This window comes from Danio rerio, chromosome 24 (assembly GCF_052040795.2).
Source record: "Danio rerio strain M-AB ecotype USA chromosome 24, GRCz13ab, whole genome shotgun sequence".
Lineage (NCBI taxonomy): Eukaryota > Metazoa > Chordata > Actinopteri > Cypriniformes > Danionidae > Danio > Danio rerio.
The window spans coordinates 22,709,843-22,730,000 of NC_141044.1; the positions used below are offsets into that span (position 1 = coordinate 22,709,843).

The 20,158-nt window shown below is 37.4% G+C and overlaps 1 protein-coding gene and 2 long non-coding RNA genes across 3 annotated transcripts in view; 1 reads left to right on the forward strand and 2 right to left on the reverse strand.

Moving 5' to 3' along the window:
• The window catches only part of LOC556735 (solute carrier organic anion transporter family member 5A1), a 102,360-nt gene extending 84,714 nt beyond the window's left edge, over positions 1 to 17,646 (forward strand). Inside the window, exons 6-10 of the mRNA XM_087309463.1 lie at positions 5,723 to 5,921; positions 10,508 to 10,667; positions 11,046 to 11,287; positions 12,365 to 12,429; positions 14,151 to 17,646. Of these exons, the coding sequence (XP_087165589.1) occupies positions 5,723 to 5,921; positions 10,508 to 10,667; positions 11,046 to 11,287; positions 12,365 to 12,429; positions 14,151 to 14,599 (1,115 nt within the window). The 3' untranslated portion in view covers positions 14,600 to 17,646. The remainder of the gene's footprint in view (positions 1 to 5,722; positions 5,922 to 10,507; positions 10,668 to 11,045; positions 11,288 to 12,364; positions 12,430 to 14,150) is intronic.
• Positions 902 to 2,823, reverse strand: LOC147838024 (uncharacterized). The gene is made up of 2 exons (XR_015524904.1): positions 1,875 to 2,823; positions 902 to 1,668 (listed from the first exon to the last, which is right to left on the reverse strand). It is a non-coding gene; the product is annotated as an uncharacterized LOC147838024 (long non-coding RNA).
• Positions 5,780 to 20,158, reverse strand: part of LOC147831044 (uncharacterized) — a 17,235-nt gene continuing 2,856 nt past the window's right edge. The window contains exons 2-4 of the long non-coding RNA XR_015524905.1: positions 14,121 to 15,307; positions 8,414 to 11,375; positions 5,780 to 8,249 (exon numbers count right to left, since the gene is read on the reverse strand). This is a non-coding gene — a long non-coding RNA (uncharacterized LOC147831044). The remainder of the gene's footprint in view (positions 8,250 to 8,413; positions 11,376 to 14,120; positions 15,308 to 20,158) is intronic.

The window sequence follows — 20,158 nt, forward strand, 5'->3', positions numbered from 1 at the left end:
AGAACTTGGGATAAGTTTACATAACAATGATGTAGCCAAAAATGGATGTTTTTTCGCTTGCGTTTTGAAAAAGATGTGTCTTTATTTGTGAAAATGGCCAAGAATGCTACAGTACATTACTTTTCAAGTACATGTTTGACGCTGTAACTTCATTAGAACATAAAGTCTCTTTATGGAAGTGACAACATGCAGTCAGTAGCTCAGTGCTTATTTGTATGTATAATTTGCAATGTTTGTAAGATGTCGTAATGTAAAGTAAATGCTTACTTTGCTGATGAAGCGTTAGAAAAACAAAAGTGCAACAACAATACCACATAATCTACTATTGTTGTGTATGTTGTTTTTGCCTACCTTTAATCTACACTCCCCTAAACATGTACTATGCATGTGCATGATGTCATCATTTTCAGGTGTTTACACAGAGACGACAAAGGCAGCATTTTTAAAAACTTCCATTTTTTTTAGCCAGTGTTCAAATGTGTGCTTTCAGCCCAAAAAATGATGACATTCTATAAACAAACAGGCAAAACACACAAAAAAGGTTTCCTGTTTTTGGCTGAAAGCATTGTGTTAACGGCCTCTAAATCTCTTCTTTTTTTTAGTCTAGAGTCGAACCATGATTTACAGCACCTTGCATTCCTGAAATTAATTTGTAGGAAAGCAGGAGTGTAAATGTAGATCTGATGCTCCATGGCCTCAGTTTTGTGTTTTATGGTGGACCATCTGTCTTCTGTTCGTCTCTAGTTTACTGCAGCTGCAGTCTTAAAGTCTTGGCAGACTTGACTGAACAAACGGCACAAAAACCACAGACTGCCTGCATCTATTGATGTGTAAAACATCCAGCACTGTGAATTCAGCAGGCAAATCAATCTGCTGCTAATACGGCATGGGTTTTTACTCATTTCTGTTCAAAGACCTTCTCCATGAGGGATGTCACGCATTTCATTCCAGTTTCATTCATTCATTTTCTTTCAGCTTAGTTCCTTAGTTGTCAGGGGTCGCCACAACGGAATAAACCACCAACTATTACAGCATACACTTTATGCAGCAGATGCCCTTCCTGCCACAACCCTAATGGGAAACACCCATACAATCTCACATTCAAGCACACACTGAAACACTATGGCCAATTTGTGTTTACCCAATTCACCTATGTCTTTAGATTGTGGGGAAAACTGGAGCACCCAAAGAAAACCCAAGCCAACACGAGGAGAACATGTAAACTTTACACAGAAATGCCAACTGGCCAAGCTGGGACTCGAACCAACACCCTTTTTGCTGTGAGGTGACAGTGCTGACCACTGAGCCACCGCGCCGCCCCCTCATTTCAGTCTATCAGAGCTTATGTCCGACAGCTCTGGACAACAAACTGTTTTCTTGCTATAGTCACACAAACATATAAGAGTCAAAACAACCAAAATAAAACAAAATTAATTTGCCTTTTACTCCACATCCTGGCAACAAGATTAAAGACCACAATAATGTCCCTAATACCCTGCCAGTTAACATACATCAAGTGACTGAGACATTAAAGCAAGAGTCATCATTATTACTGCTCATCCCTCTCAAGGCAGGCGTTGCAGATTTGCAACAGTTAAAAATGAACTACCTTATTACTCCAGATACATATTTTATGATTTTTTTTTACTCAGAAGTACTACTGCAGGACTTGGTCGTCTAAAATTTGCTCTTCAGTGTTTGAACTCTCAGTAATGATTAAATCACACTGAACTGAGCTAAACTGAACTGAACTGAACTTAAACACTAAAACCTGAACCACACTGTTCCAGTTACTATGACCATTTATGTGAAGCTGCTTTGACACAATCTACATTGTAAAAGCGCTATACAAATAAAGCTGAATTGAATTGAACTTGGTCGTCATTAGCAACAAACAGTTACAAAAGACAAAAAAAACTATTTACAAAAGACAAAAACTGTTTCTTAGAGTACCACATGACAAAGTGACTTGGAAACATGACCTACTCAATGAGGATTTGAGATATTGGATTTGGATCCCATATTGTTTTTGTTGTTGTTCTGCCACTGAAAGCCTCCACCTCGGTGACTGAAGCTCTGCACAAGACTTTTGGCCAGCGGAGAAATTAAAAATGGTCGTGCCCAACTGAGTCTGGTTCTCTCAAGGTTTTTTTCTTCTTCTATCAGAAGTTTTTTCTCTCTTCTCTGTCGCCACTGGCTCGCATGGTTCAGGATTGGTAGAGCTACGCATCGATGAATTTGCTCTTCAGTGTTTGAACTCTTAGTAATGATTTTAAATCACACTGAACTGAGCTAAACTGAACTGAACTTAAACACTAAAAACTGAACTACACTGTTCCAGTTACTATGACCATTTATGTGAAGCTGCTTTGACACAATCTACATTGTAAAAGCGCTATACAAATAAAGCTGAATTGAATTGAATTGAAAAGCAATTTGTTTGAAAAGTTTGTTTGAAAATTGTTTGAAAAGTTGAATATAAAAAGTTATTGTTCATATCATATTCAGTCGTCAGTGTCTAATAACCACACTGCGGGCCAATGTTGCAAATCTGCAACATCCCAGAACGCCTTGCATGTGAAGGTATTTCTAAAAAAAAAAGTCAGGATTCTATTGTACTACCCCATAATATAATTTTCCCCAAATATCAGATTTTTCCTGTTTCTAAAACTTAATTTGAGCCTGAGAGGGTTATATTCCTTATTCAAATTATTTTTGCTTTATTGAAATAATACCTCATTAATAAGTGAACTTAGTAACAACAACAAAAAAAGAATCGGATTAGATTTAGAAATATTATAACTATTATTATATTATATACTATTTAGAAGTTTTATAAAATATGTTAAAATATATGACTTAATACTTATAATTTGTATTAGTTGTATTTTTAAACCAGATGTATAAACATGTATTTGATTTTTACATACAGTATTAAAATAAATAGCATTTTAATATTAACATCAATGTAATGTTTATTATTAGCATTATTGATAGTACATTTCAATGTTATGAATAACAGTAATATTACTCATGTTTAGAAATGTAATTTTATGCACATTAATAAAGATGATGTTAACATAATAATAAATAATATTAATAGTTTTAGTAATTTTAGGTATTTATATGTACATTAATTGTATTGATAGAAAGTTTGCATTCTACAAACTACTTTGTTGTGATTTTAGAGCATTATTTGAATTTTTCTGAGTTGGTTTATTAGTGATTTACATAATTACTATTTTCTTTACTAATTAAATTTTACGTTTTCCTGGAGGTACATTTAACATCAGACAAGACAACACTAATAACCACGATACAAATATGTGTGTGTGCTTGTGTCTGTGCTTGTATTTAAGTGTTCGCGACAGATTTGTCAGTAGGCTGTGTTCATTAACACCCTGCTTTGCTCCAGCTTGTGGCCTACAGGAATGGTTGTACTTTGCCTCTGTGTGTGTGTGTCCCACGATGCCCCCTCCTCAACACACATACACAGCCAGTGCCAGTTGTGCATGAATATTCCAGGACGTCCTTTCAAGGAGACTTACCTCCTCATCTTCTCCAGTCACAGAGCTTCTCATGACAGGCAGATGTTCATGAGACACTGCTGGATAAATATAGCCCAGAGCATCACTAGATTGGCTTCAAGGATGGTCGTTTTGACCACATTTGTCACGTTAGGTTGTGTTTAGCCCCTCACTGATGACTGCCGTCTAAACGGAAACCAAATCTAAACATAAAGTCATCATCTTCTGTTGGCACTCCAGATCGGTGTGGCACTCAGGTGACTCTCGTCAGCACTTGTGCCACTTTGTGCACATGGTTTTATAGCCACACTGCCCTGTGCTAGTAAGCAGACCCGGATTGGCTAATCGGGAGGACAGGTAGAATTCACGCTGGGCCAGTCAGTTTTTTGGCCGAGGGGGCCGGTGTCCCTAGCTGCTTGCTCTCTCAGCAGTTAAACTCTTTTCATTTATTTATTCATTTGACCATAGCCTCACTCTTTTTATTCATTATTTTGCCATTGCTCCACTATTTGTATTTATTTTCTCGCAGCTCCTTGACCAAAATGATGACTAATGATTATTGATGACAGCGGCACCTTAGTAAAAAACTCGAATAATTCATATTAATGAATATTACACCTGCTCAATGAAAATCAGATGATACACTGCATTAATAAATCTGACATGACTTGATCAGTAAACTAAAAATGGGAGAAAAAGTTTAAGCCATCAATAGAAAGTAATACTGCGAATAAAAGAGTCTTGCAGACTCACATATGCCAGCGACGCTCCAGGGACAGACGAGTCTTTGCTGAGGCCAGCTTCCAGCTTCCAACGCGGTGACTGAAGCTTTGCACAAGACTTTTGGCCAGCGGACAAATTAAAATGGTCGTGCCCAACTGAGTCTGGTTCTCTCAAGGTTTTTTTTCTTCACTCCTTTCAGGTGAATTTTTTTCCCTCTCTGCTGTCGCCACTTGCTCGCATGGTTCAGGATTGGTAGAGCTACGCATCGATGAATTTGCTCTTCAGTGTTTGAACTCTCAGTAATGATTTTAAATCACACTGAACTGAGCTGAACTGAACTGAACTTAAACACTAAAAACTGAACTACACTGTTCCAGTTACTATGACCATTTTTGTGAAGCTGCTTTGACACAATCTACATTGTAAAAGCGCTATACAAATAAAGCTGAATTGAATTGAATTGAATATTCATATGTGTGATTTAATTGTTTGTATCAAATGCCAAACTTTGCTGCAAAAAAAATCAACCTACGGGTACTAATAGTCTACTCAACTCAACATTTAGCATTGTTTACAGATTTATAACTTCAAATAGTTTATCAAAATAGAAGTAATATTAAAAAATAGAACTACATTTTGTAATTTTGATTCACAAATTCAATATATACTATCAAGCCTGAATTTGACTGTGTTGGCCTGACTGCATTTTGTCATTAGGATTTCTTTAAAGTTAAAAAATCTCTTCATGTTCTTGTGAACCATGTCTCGTCTCATGGTGTATGGTTGTCTGTGTGCGTGCATGATTGCGTGTGTGTTGTCTGGAATGGCTTTATGGAGGATTGTGTGGATCTAATCTTGCATGACATTAGAACTTTAGATGCCATTGAGAGAAGTAGGAATGCTGAAGGGCAGTTTAACTACCAAAATAACATATTTTAGTCACAGTGCATTTTTCTTTTAGAGTTGTGATTTTATTTTTGTGAGTGTCTCTCAGTCACGTCAGTGCTGAAAGCAGGCATGTGCTGATCTTGTCCAGCAGTGGATTACAGTGAGCTTTAAGTGCCAGCAGTCAGATTTGACTTTCAGGCTGTGATGCAGCACGTGTGCCACACTGATGACTGCTCTGCCCGCTCCCGTGCCATTAACACTTGTCCTTGGTATTTTTGGCTTGGTTTTGTTTTTCTTTGCTTCAGTCTTTTGAGCTTGAAATCTACAGCCATGTCTTGTGTTGTCAGCACATTTGTGTTTTTTTTAACCCTGTTCAGGATGTTTACATTCCTTCAGCTCTTCGTATGAACTTCCTAAAAAATGTGGACACTCCTTTTGGACAGATTCTGTCTGGTCCTACTTATTATATAATATTTTTTTCTTTTCTATTTATTCTTCCAGGTCTAATATTTATCGTTACATATGGTTTTTGATTTTGCATTATGACTGATTTTTGTCTTCTTTATCTCTTTTTCTTCTTCCAGGGGTCATAATAGTGCCCAGTGCAGGAGTGGGCATTGTTCTGGGGGGCTACATCATCAAGAAGCTGAAGCTTGGAGCTCGTGAGTCTGCTAAGCTGGCGATGATCTGCAGTGGCGTTTCTCTGCTCTGCTTCTCCACGCTCTTCATCGTGGGCTGTGAAAGCATCAACCTGGGCGGCATCAATATCCCCTACACCACTGGGTAAGTCAATTACACTGCCATTACAGCCTTTTACTGCCAGATCTGAGGAGAGCGTCCTTTACATCAATATGAGTGTACTATTTATGTTTTGTGGTTTCAAAATATCCACACACTTTTTTCCACACACGAATTCTGCATTTTGGTTTGGGGAACTTCCTTTCAATATTAAATAATTCAGTTGCACTTCAAATAATCTATATAAGAATTAAAAATCTGAGTGAGAGGTACACTTGACTTTGTGCTTTATTTTTAAACAGTTATTTTAAATATATTTGTATTGTTATAAATTTTTATATGGAAAATAATGCTACGCTTGGTATTTTAAAATGTATACACCCACCACCCTTTTTTTTTTAGGTATACCTTACTAGTACGGGAATGGGCCCACTTTTGCCTTCAGAACTGTCTTACTTCTTTGTGGCATAGATTCAGCAAGGTACTGGTAATTTTCCTCAGAGATTTTGGTCCATATTGACATGCTAGCATCAAGCAGTTCCAGCAGATTTTTTCAGCTGCACATCCATAATTCGAATTTCCAGTTCCACTACATCCCACAGGTGCTCTTTTGGATTGAGATCTGGTGACTGTGAAGACCATTTGAGTACAGTGAACTTTTTGTCAGATTGACGAAATCAGTCTAAGATAAGATGATTAACATGGCACATTATTCTGCTGGAAGTAGCCATTAGAAGATTGGTACACTGTGTTCATAAAGGGAAGGGCATGGTCAGCAACAATATGCAGGTAGGCTGTGGTGTTGACAAGATGCTTAGTTGGTCCTAATGGACCCAAAGTGTGCCAAGAAAATATCTCCCACACTATAACACTACCACCACCAGCCTGAACTGTTGACACAAGGCAGGATGGATCCATGCTTTCATGTTGTTGCCACCAAATTCTGACCCTACCATCTGAATTTTGCAGCAGTATTTGAGACTCATCAGACCAGGCAACGTATTTACAATCTTTTATGGTCCAATTTTGGTGAGCCTGTGTGAATTGTAGCCTCAGTTGTCTGTTTCTAGCTGACAGGAGTGGCACCCGGTGTGGTCTTCTGCTGCTCTTGCCCATCCGCCTCAAACTTCGGCATGTTGTGTGTTCAGAGATGCTTTTCTGCTTACCTTGGTTGTAGCAAATGGCTATTTGAATTACTGTTGCCGTTTTATCAGCTGGAACCCACTGCTCGTGCCCACAGAACTGCCGCTCAATAGATATTTTCTCTTTTTCAGACCATCCTCTGTAAACCCTAGAGATGGTTGTGTGTGAAAATTCCAGTGGATCAGCAGTTTCTGAAATACTCGTCTGGCACCAACAGCCATGTTCAAAGTTGCTTAAATCTCCTTTCTTCCCCATTCTGATGCTCGGATTGAACTGTAGAAGATCTTCTTGACCATGTCTACATACCTAAATTCAATAGGCTGCTGCCATGTGATTGGCATTAACTTTGCCATGAAATTTGCATTAACGGGCAGTTGGCCGGTGAGTGTATTTTGAATGTTGATTCAGAGTTGGCGTCACATGAAGTCCTCACAAGTGCGGTCATCATCCGTTCGTAGTCGTTACAGTCATCCCCTTGTACTGAGACTTTATTTAGCCAATGAGAAATGTGTGTTTGACATTCCTGTCATATTGTCTCCTGTGAAGCACTTAATGACTGTACAGTTGGATTGCAGTGCGAGAGTTTGACAGAGTTTGAGTGTGTTTGTGGAAGGTCTCTCCATCAGAGCTGCGTGAAGAAACACAAATCGCTTATGAATAAAGTCAACGCTCACATTCCACATTCGTCCAAACAGTTTGTGTGTTTCTTCCGCTGCATTTCTCAAGGTTAGACTTTCTCATCCTGTATAGAATGCCATTTCTTGCGGTGTAAGGAGACACACATGCACAGACATTCTTATTTATTATTCATTCAGTTATTAGCCACAGCTACTTCAGCTCGACTGACCTTGACAAGAAACAGGCTTCCTTTAACTGAAGCTTTTAAGTCCTCCTGAAATCAAATCATGAATGTTTGTTGGGTGTTAGTATAGTTATGTTAGTCTTTAGGTTGTCTGTAGGCTAGTGTGCACTTGGCTATCTACAGCAAGCCCCACAGGGGGAATTCACTGCATTAACACAAACACAGCCAATTAAGTCTGACTCATAATTACAGTGTACTATATAGTGAAGACTACACTACACTCTATAGAGAGTTAAGGGGAGAGTGTAAAAGTATTTTTTTTTTTTTTTTTTTTTGGTGTGAAAGTAGTTTTGTGTTGTGTTTATGTCATGAAAACTGACACAGTGTGCGCACACACACATATCTGTTCTGGTCAAGAAATATAATATCTATTTGGATTCTGCAGTGAATGCTGTATTTTAAAGCTTAGAAATGTTCAGCCATACACAGCATTGCTATTATCAGTTGAGTCCGTCATAATTTAATGATTCTTGATTGTAATCAATGAAACATTATTGACTAATAAAAAAAGGGGGGGGGGGGGGGGGGCAACTCAAGATGTCCTGCCCGGTCGTCATGTTTCAGTTGAAATTATACCCCACATTAAACAAAGTCATGAAAACTGATATATAAACAAAATATGAGATGATAAAAAATAAATAAGAATAAACATAGCCTACATTTTCATACAACATAAAGCAAATGAGGATCCTGAGCTGCCATGCTTAAAACTAAAGCATAAATATTCATTTAAGGCCTGCACAGATTCTAGTGTCTCATTCTGTGTTTAAAGTCTGGATTCCGATGGCTGTAGTTTCTGACCATCTTTCTGGCGGTGTTATTCCAGATTTATCCCCTCATTCCACAGTAGATCTGTGAGGATCATGTAAAGTCAACCGGAGTGATTACAGATTGCTCTGTGTTTAATGTGGGAAAGAGCCGTGTTTGAATTTGCCCGCCATTCCCACAGCATTACAATAACTGTGTATACAGGACCTCTTTATTTATTTTGCTCCTTTAATATATTTTGAGAAAGTAATAGTTTGAGAGGAATTATGGCCTTAAATATCAAAACAACAAAAGATAATTCTTAACGTACTGTAATATGTTGTACTCTTCAGTGACTGTATATCTTGCTAGTATTAGGTTGGACATACTTTTACATTTTGATCTGCCTTTATTCTTAAAAGTCTCAACAACTTCTGGTTCATGCAGACTTTAAATTCAGTATGTTGACGTACTTCCAACTGAAACAGAATATTGAGTAGTTTTTCATTTGTGCATCGTTATGTACTAACTAATGTCAATATATTTATTTTACTATGCAGTTGCAATGGAAGAGAAGGTATGAAAGAGAAGGTAACGGCAGTTGCTATGGAAGCTATCAGGTTGATGTCAACAGTAGAACCACCACTCCAAACGTGGAAGTAACTGTTTTGCTAATCTTCAATGAAATTCTAACCAAACAAAATTTTGTGAGCTAGTAAAATAAAGTTCAATTGAAAACAAAATTTACAATTCTCAAGTCAGTTATTCGACAAGGGGCAGGTTCCTTAAATCCTTTAGTGGGATTGATAACTGGTGCTTGTGAAGGCAATTTGATAGTGAATTCACTGTCATGTTCAAGAAACCAGTTTGAGATGATTGCTTTGTTAAACTGGACCATGTTGTTTTTCTGCAAATAGTCAGATGGATGACTGTGATCATATAGTGATATGGACAGGCCTGTGGAGTTTAAATAATGCTAAGTTTGTACTAAGAGCAACTTCTGGGACCTTTGTGAATACCAAAATAAGATCCCCCTACACCACTAAATCCCAAATATCACACCAGAAATGGAGATTTCTCAGACCAGGCAAACCTTCCCCAATCATCTATTTTGTTGTCTAGTTTTTGGTAAGCCTGTGGCAATTGTGTGCTCTTCCTCTGCTACTGTAGCTCATCTGTTTCAAGGTTGATTGTGTTCTGCATTCAACAGATTTTTTTTCTGCTCCATTTGAGCTACAGTTGCATCACTATTAGCTTAAATTAGTCTGCTTATTCTCTTCACATACCCTATAGATCAGGGGTGCTTAAACTTGAGCTTGATTAGCTAGCCCAGGTGTGTCTGATTGGAGTTGGAACTAAACTTTGCAGGACACCGGCCTCCAGGGCTGAGTTTGGGCACCCCTGCTATAGATGGCTGTGCATGAAAATCCCAGTAGATCAGCACTTTCTGAAATACTCCATTAGTAATCAAACACACTTCAATTTCCATTCTGTTGCTTGATTTAAATTTCAGCAGATCATCTGACCATGTGCTTAAATGCAGTTTAGAGTTGCTGCCATTTGATTGGTTGTTTAAATATATGCATATAAAGCAGTAATCTACCTAATAAAGCGGTCAGTGAGTGATGAGTGTATAGATTTTTATTTCTAAAATCACATTTGGCACAAGTTCACTTATTGGCTAATGCATGAACACAGCGCCTCAAGCTTTTGCAGATTCAAGGGTGATTTCTCACAACACCGATTTTAGTGTTTTATGTCTGGTCATATTTTATGTATTGTACAGTGTTCCAAACAGCCTATGGCAGCTGACTTGATGCATTTCATTTCTGAATTAACTGTATTCTCCCTCTGCTTGTGTTTTTATTTTTTTCTTCAGGCCGACGCTCACTTTGACCCACAGAAACCTGACGGGAGGCTGTAATGTGAATTGTGGCTGCCGGATCAACGAGTACGCTCCGGTTTGTGGCTCAGATGGCATCACATACTTCAACCCCTGCCTGGCGGGATGCAGCACAGTTGGCAATGACAGCACCGGGGTGAGCCTTGCGTTGCATGTCTTTCTAGAGTTGAGCCATATTTTCAATCATTTTAGGTCATCACGGAATACCATACACTGATTTTAAATCTGAATCATCTAGTTTTCCATTCCAGTTATATACATAACATTCCTTGCCTCTTGATCTGGGTCAATGATACAGTGTCATTCAACAGGGAAGGGGGTAAAAATGCTGGTGGAAGCATGTTTCTCACTTTTGGATCAGAAAATAAAAGTGCAAACTTTAGAGGACTTATTATTTTTTAAATTAATTAGTATTTAACTTTTGAGCGAGACAGCATTAATATCAGCAAGATAAATATGCATATGTCTTTTGGATATGTGTGGTAATTGAATAGTATTTTTTGTGTTCTTGCAGATCAGAAACTACACAGACTGTGCGTGTGTTCAGAGCAGACAGGTGATCACTCCTCCCACCAGTGGTCAGGGTAATCAGCTGCAGCTGGTCATAGTGAAGACGTACCTGAATGAGAATGGATTCGCTTTGTCAGGGAAGTGTGACAGAACCTGTAACACGCTCATCCCCTTCCTCATCTTCCTCTTCATCGTGACGCTCATCACCGCTTGTGCACAGCCCTCTGCCATCATAGTCACACTCAGGTAGAAAACACCAACTGATGATTCTTATTTTCTAATCTTTTATGAAGACTTTAAAGGGAGTTTTTCCCTTTCTTGTAAAACTATTTACCTAGGAAAATAAGGGCACTTTTGAAATCTACACAGTAAAAAAAAACATTGCTTCTAAGTACATCAAGGTTGTATTTATTCAAATGTAAATAAATATACACTGCCAGTCAAAAGTTTGGGCACATTACATTAGGTCTCTTCTGCTCACCAAGATCAAAAATGCTATAAATGTATTTTATTCTTCTAATATTATTGATATTGTATTTTATTTCAATTACTGTTATTCATAATTTTGAAAAAAAAAATTGGATGAATACAAAGCAGAGCATTTTCAGGAACCCTTGTTAATGATTAAATGAGTATCATATATAAACGATCATAGTGCAGTTCAGCGTATTATAATGATTTCTGAATGATCATGTGACACTGAAGACTGAGGTAATAATGATGAAAATTTATGTTTAAATCACAGGATTTACATTTTTAGATGAATTGTCTTTAAAATGTTATAAAGGTATTCCAATTACCACAATATTTTATTAAATTTTTGATTGAATAAATAAAGTCTTGGCAAGCAGATTAGACATTTCTTACTTGTTTCCTGCTTTATCAGGGTTCACCACTGCAGAATGAATCGCCATTTACTCTAGCATATGTTGTACACAACAAATGTTTTTCTCAAAACATCAAAATGTTAATCTTCTAATTTTATATATGTTGAGGAGAAAATTACTAGCATTTATGTAAAGATTAATGTAAACAACTGTACAGGGGTTAATACTACTGACCTTAGCCCCCCAAAATAGTGTCCTCAACTGTTTATTTTTCAATGTTGTGTAATATTTTTTTTTATTGTGCATTCTTTGATCAGAAATGTCAAATTGAAATGGAAATCTTTAGTAACATTACAGATCACTTTTCACATTTCATTTCACTATTAGTAGTTAATAGTTAATGTTTTCCCCTACATGTAGGATGTGAATATATATGACATATAATGCATTCATTAGCTGTTAGTAATAAAGGACACAATTTTTTTTTTTTTTTCAGGTCTGTGGACGAGCAGGAAAGACCGTTTGCTTTAGGAATGCAGTTTGTCCTGCTAAGAACTCTGGGTAAGCTACAAGCTTTCTTTACATTTTAAATGCAACACTTTAAAAACTAACCTTAGCATGAATTTCAGCATTGTTTTTCTATCAGCATGAATAGCTCACTTAGCACCACCTAGTGTTCATAAATGTAAATTACACATCATACTGAGAGCAGTTATTACAGTGCATCTGGAAAGTATTAATAGCGCTTCACTTTTTCCACATTTTTTTTGTCACAGCCTTATTCCAAAATTGATTAAAAATAATTTATTTCCACAAAATTCTATACACAATACTCCATAATGACAATGTGAATATTTCTTTTTTAATTTTTGCAAATTTATAAAAAAAAAAAAAAAAATGGGGGAAAAAAAATAATAATAATAATAAATCACATGTACATAGCTATACAAAGCTTTTGATGTAAAGTTCTAAATTGAACTCAGGCACATTCTGTTTCCACTGAACTTTCTTGAGATTTTTCAGCAGCTTAATTGTGGTTCACCTGTGGTAAATTCAGTTGATTGGACATGATTTGAAAAGGCATACACCTGTCTATATAAAGGCCCAGGGTTCACAGTGCATGTCAAATCACAAACCAAGCATGAAGACAAAGAACTCCAACACAGGATTGTCTCGTGGCACAAGGCTGGGGAAGGTTACAGAAAAAATTTCTGCTGCTTTGAAAGTTTCAATGAGCACAGTGGCCTCCATCATCCATCAGTGGAAGATGTTTGGAACCACCAGGACTCTTCCTAGTGCTGGCTGGCCATCTAAGCTGAGTGATCGGAGAAGAAGAGCCTTAGTCGGGAGGTGATCAATAGGCCGATGGTCACTCTGTCTGAGCTCCACCAATCTTCTGTGGAGAGAAGAGAACCTTACAGAAGGACAACCATCTGTGCAGCAATCCACCAATCAGGCCTGTATGGTCGAGTGGCCAGACGGAAGCCACTCCCCACTTGGAATTTGCCGAAATTACTCTGATCATAAGAAACAAAATTCTCTGGTCTGATGAGACTAAAATTGAACTCTTTGGAGTGAATGGCAAGCGTTATGTTTGGGGAAAACCAGGCACCGTTCCTCACCAGGCTAATACCATCTTTACAGTGAAGTATGGTGGTGGCAGCTGTGGAAATGTTTTTCAGCAGCAGGAACTGGAAGAATAGTCAGGAAAGGATCTATGCTGCAATGTACAGAGACGTCCTGAATGAAACCTGCTTTAGAGGGCTCTTGACCTCAGGCTGGGGTGACGGTTCATCTTCCAGCAGGACAATGACCAAAAGCACACCGCCAAAATATCAATGGAGTAATTTCACAACAGCTCAGTGAATGTCCTTGAGTGGTCCAGCCAGAGCCCAGACCTAAATCCTATTGAACATCTCTGGAGATATTTAAAATGGCTGTACACTGTCTCTTCCCGTCCAACCTGATAGAGCTTGAGAGGTACTGCAAAGAGGAATAAGCAAAAGTTTCCAAAAACAGGTGTGCTAAGCTTGTGGCATCATATTCAAAAAGACTTGCGGCTGTAATTGCTGCCAAAGATCCATCAACAAAGTATTGAGCAAAGGCTGTGAATACTTATGTACATGTGATTTTTCAACTTTTTTATTTGTAATAAATTTGCAACAAAAGTGAAGCGCTATGGATACTTTCCAGATGCACTGTATTCCGAAAAACTTTATGGTGTTAATTCCTCGAGTAAACAATTTTCTTACCAAAATTGCCCTCTTCTTCCATGTCTGCAGCCTACATTCCCACACCCATCTACTTTGGTGCAGTGATTGACACCACCTGTATGCTGTGGCAGCAGGACTGTGGCATCCACGGCTCCTGCTGGGAGTATGATGTTACTTCCTTCCGCTTTGTGTACTTCGGTCTGGCTGCCAGTCTCAAGTTTGTGGGCTTCATCTTCATCTTCCTCACCTGGTACTCCATCAAATACAAAGAAGATCGTCTGAAGCGCTGGCAGCAGCATCTGCCACCACTGGGCACTGTCAGTGAGCTCATTTGCCATGCAGGAGGCCACAAGAGCCACGCTCGCACTCGTTCCTGCCCCATCTTCACACCTCGTCCTGAACCTCCAGAACAGCCCCCTCTGAACCACGGACACTGCAGCCAGAGCTGCCCTGGAAATGCCCTCAAAGCAATAACCCCATCTGCCCGCTCGCTGCAGGAAATGCACTGTCACATTTGAGGACTCGCACCCAAACGTCTGCCTCCGTGTGCCTTCCTGTCGGGCGTCCTCCTCCACAAGATAGGGCAGAAGTATGCCCGTTTTTCCTCATGCGCAGCTTTCAGGAGCTTGCTGCGCTCACCGATTTCAATGTCTCCAGTACAAACTTACAGCACGTACAGATGATGGAGTATGTGCTGTTGAGAAGTACGGAAGATGTCTCATGGTGCTAAATGGAGAATGGGGAGGACTGTAACTCTCTGTATCCAGTCTTGGATTCCAAGATGATTATATCAAAGACGTACAAGCACAAATGGAAAACAGTACTCTATGCAATGCCGTACCGCATTACAGCAGTCGCTTTCTAATGTATTATCATTAATCATAGCAGTATTCTCAACAGCAGAACATCTCATGGTCTTTCTGGAAAGACATATCACAGTGCTAAAAACTCCTCCTGGTGATTTGGGTGGTGTTTAAGGAGCTGCACTGAAACATTCAGACAGATCAGTCAGTGTTGTATGTGAATTCAGGACCTCAGACTGTACCATCAGCAGTGAGAGCCATGGACTGCTTTAATGCACTTAGAAAGGAATTTTGAAATAGTGTCCTCATTCTTTATAATCATAATGTCTGTTCAGTGATTGACTCTAAAAATGCTGATGTGTTTTGATGCATACAGTGGGATCAGTTGTTAGCTTGATTTAGCAGACTTGTTGTTCAGAGTTCCTGTATCAGGGTTAAAAAAAAAAAAAAAAACAAGTCAGGCTTTTGTTCAGACCAATCTGATGAATCTGAATTTAAATCAGTTTTGCCTTTTGTAATATGAACAGCCAAAAACGTCTGTGTCGAGTGTCTCACAACACATCCCCTGCATATAACTGATGCCATTGTGAGCATTTATACTTCTGCATTATGCTCCACTATGTTAAGTTTCTTTGCCAGTGTGTTGAATTAATTAAATAATTAATTAATTGATGCTACCATAACAGTAGTTAAAATGTACACTTATTCAGGGAAGAAAGAGGCAGAAACCAGAATAAATTAAGAATAAATGTCTATACTGAGACGTGTTAAACCCTAGTTGTCAAACTCAGTTACTGGAGGACCACAGCTCTGCACAGTTAATTCTAACCCTAATTAAACACACCTGATCAAACTCATTGAGTTCTTAGGCTTGTTTGATACCTACACAGGTGTGGTTAAGTGGTTAGCACTGTCGCCTCAGCAACAAGATCGCTGGTCCTGCCAGGGTCAGTTGGCATTTCTGTGTGGAGTTCGCATGTTCTCCCCATGTTCACGTGGGTTTCCCCCACACTCCAAAGACGTGCTATAGGTGAATGGGAGGAACTAAATTGGCTGTAGTGTGTGTGTGTGTGTTTGTGTGTGTGGGAGAGAGAGAAAATGCGAGAGTATATGGGTGTTTCCCATTACTGGGTTGCAGCTGGAAGAGCATTCGCTGCATTAAACATATGCTTGAATAGTTGGTGGTTCATTCTTCTGTGGCGACCCCTTATAAATAAGGCACTAAGCCAAAAGAAATTTAATGAATGATACCTACAGATACTTGTGTTGAAGCAGGGCTGGAACTAAACTCTGCAGGGTTGTGGCCTTCCAGGAATTGAGTTTGACACACTACCTTGCGCCACTTTAATGGCTCTAGTCCCCGCCCACAATGATTACAGCTAAACCAAGATGTCCAATCTGAAATCTTGAGCTCTTCCTTGTCACAATGTGTAGGTGCTGGATGCTGGTTACACCGGACCTACCAAGTATATGCAGGAGTAAAAATTTCCTATACAAACCCATTCCAAACCACATACACATCTAATGGCCCATTTACACATGGTATTAAGATGCATTTTTGTCAATTCGATATAAGTCGACAATGTTAAATACAGGTGTAAATGAATTATATAACATTATCTTTGACCACAGCTGGGTGTAAATGCATTCAATCAGATTAAATGCATTTAAACTTTTAGTGTAAAGCACTCATCTGTTTGAATTTATTCAAACAGCAACAAAAACCAACTACTCACAGGGCTTAGTTTGAAACTTGAGTCTTGTAATTATGCTGACATTATTACTACAGCAATCAACATAGATATACATATATTGCATCATCTATCCAGTCACAAAAGTGTCATTCCTGAAAGGTTTAATAAAAAAATAAATAATAAATCAGTTAGTGTGAACAAAGTGATTCCAATTCAGATTCAAATGTGGAAGATTCAGGATTTAATCAACTGCTGCGTTCAGCTTCATGAGCATGTTGGAGCAGCTTTAGCGATAGCGTTCATAAAGCCATAGCAGAATCAGGATCATGGATTCTCAGCTTTATGTATACGAGCATGTGCTCCAGCTACAGTCAAATCCTCAAGCACTGGCTCTATTCTTATGCACTAACTGTATAGAATTAAACTTGCCTAATAATATGCAAACCTCAGATTTTCAGTACTCTGTGAAGCATTTATTAAAAACTATTTGGTTGGCATATAAGGTTCAGTAGACAAAGTTACTGTACATTGGTTTAATACACACAGTAAAGATGTTATGAAGAATTATTTAGCCATGTACTAATGTAGACTAATATTTGGTTCAGTTATGATTAATGCAAGACTAACATGGTAGTTAGATGATGCTTAGTTAGCATGCAAAAAGAAAGAAAAAAAATGCTCAAATGACTGAAAACAAATGACAAGCTGTATTAATTCAATTGGTATTTATTTGACATATCTCTACATATCATTTCTTAAGCTGTAATGTATGATCTTAGAACAGCATTTCGAGTACAGACCCGTAGAATGTGTTAACCGTCAGTGTTTTTCATAAAAGACTGTGTTGAACAACTTGACTTGGGGTGTAAAGATGGTTAAACTGAGCCCTGCTATTGTTTGCATTTGAAATGGCTTTCTTTTTCTATGTCTGTGAAATATAAAATGTACAGTGGTGAAAAAAAAAGTCTGTGAACTCTTTAAAATAATAATGAGATCACTATTAGTTTGATTTACAGTGTGAGCTGCTCAGAATCCATCTGATGAAACCAATAAACATGACAAATGAAACCTGTGTAGCACACTGTACGTTTCTAAACCATCCTCAGTAATGGTGCATTCAAGTCCTCTTGGGATATTCATATGTATGAGTTAGCAAGTCGTAAACATTTAGCTACAAGCAAGATGGAGATGTACAAGTTATACAAAAATTCAAACTCCATAAAAAATATTTCAATTAATTATTATGATGCATTGGTGCTTTTACGTATTTTAGATAAAGTATATTTTGTAGATGCAACTAAATAGATTTATTTAAAATCATGAAAAAAAATTCACTTCTCATGAACTCTGGATTTTATAGAGAATCCAGAGTTTCGGACAAGACTAGAATGAACCATCTATGATGTTACCATATATTCACTGTAAAATGTGATTAACTGATTTTAATAATAATTTTAATACAACAGGTTTACACTTTTTTAAATGAATAATTGATTTAGATCATTCTAAAAATTGTCAATTCACCAGCTCCAAGTTTCCACTAGGTTTAGTAACTTTAGGTTAACAGGTTTAATTGTCGTTTCTTTTTATTTTTTTTAGAAATAGTGTAATCAATTTGTAGGCTACTAACAAATTAACCATAAATGACTACTGAAAATATAAAGAGAAGACTGAATGCTCATCTTTGTTTCTATTGCTGCTTTAAAATGCTAAAAACATTTGTTTTACAACATGCTTCCCAAAAACATGACTATTTCGAGCCATGTACTTGGCTGGACGTGTGTGTGTGTGTGTGTGTGTGTGTGTGTGTGTGTGTGTGTGTGTGTGTGTGTGTGCGTGCGTGCGTGCGTGCGTGCGTGCGTGCGTGCGTGCGTGCGTGCGTGCGTGCGTGTGTGTGTTTGTGTTTGCGTTTGCACAAAAGCGCTAAACCCCTCTGGAGCAAGGTTTCATAACCCTGGGTTTAAAAAGTGCTAGTCCACATACTAAATTATGAGAGTCAAATATACATTTGGCATGAGTTAAAAGTGGAGTTTAGATGAAGTCACATGTAAAACACGCATCATTTCAGACTTAGAAATTCATCTTTTTGAGAAAAGTCAATTTAAAGAAAAGCTTAATTAAAACTGCAACACATCTGAACCATTTTCCAATTACCAGAACCAATTATCCTGACTATGGGCCAAATACAAAAATAAAGCTAAAAGTCTCCCATTTTCAGTAATATGACACGATGACACATTTATGGGAAAATTCTTACATTTTGTAAAACAGATGTAATTGTTGTGATGTGATTAAAAGAAATAAAAGCTTTAAAAACATGATTAAGCTATTCGTACTATTGTGAAAATGTTAATTCATTATATATATATATATATATATTTTTTTTTTCCCAACTTCTGTTTAAGGGAGAGAAAATTTCTTCAACACATTTCTAAACATAAAAGTTTAAATAACTCATTTCTAATAACTGATTTATTTAATCTTTACCATGATGACAGTACATAATTTTACCGAATATTTTTCAAGACACTTCTATACAGCTTAAAGTGACATTTAAAGGATTAACTAGGTTAATAAGGTGAACTAGGCAGGTTAGGGTAATTAGGCAAGTTATTGTATAACAATGGTTTGTTCTATAGACTACTGAAAAAAAAAATTTGCTTAAAGGGGCTAATAATTTTGTCTTTAAAAAAAAATTAAAACTGCTTTTGTTTTAGCCGAAATAAAACAAATAAGACTTTTTCCAGAAGAAAAAATATAATCAGACATACTGTGAAAATTTCCTTGCTCTGTTAAACATTATTTGGGAAATATTTAAAAAATAAAAAAATCAAAAGGGGGCTAATAATTCTGACTTCAACATATACATATATATATATATATATATATATATATATATATATATATATATATATATATATATATATATATATATAGTTTTTTTTTGCTTAAAATATCTAAAGAATAATCAGAATTAGAATTATTCATATAGCTTGTATGAGAACCTCCTGGCTTTTTGATCGCCCTCTGGGGGCCGAATGCATTAAGTCATAAACCCTGCCTCCTCTATGTTAACAAATGAGACTCGAGACAAAATAATTAAAAACAAACATTTATAAATTTAAATTTGCAATAATAATTCCCGAAAGATGTTTTTTGTCAATAAGACACTTGTTATCATAGGTCCAGTTGTTTGTTTTTTCATGAGTATGTTTTTAGCCTGTAATTTAATGCTATAAAAATGGGGCGTGTCATTGTGATTGACGACTTCTCAGCAGACAGTTTGAGTTTCAGGAGGTTGGATTTGTGTGTTATTTTACCATGATAAAATAAGTTGTTCAGCAGTGAGTTGTACTTACTGACCAGATCTGATGGATCACTATTTTACAAGGTAAATTAAAAAAAATATTAGAAACAGAATATTAGGGCCTGAGGGAAAAAAAATGTTTTAGTGCAAAGATCTGTAACATCAGCCTGAGGGAAGAAGTGTGGACAGTTAGTGGCCTGAGTGACAGGGGTCTTGAATGATGTTACCTGCCCGTTTCCTCATTCAGAACCGATAACATCATTCAAGACCAAT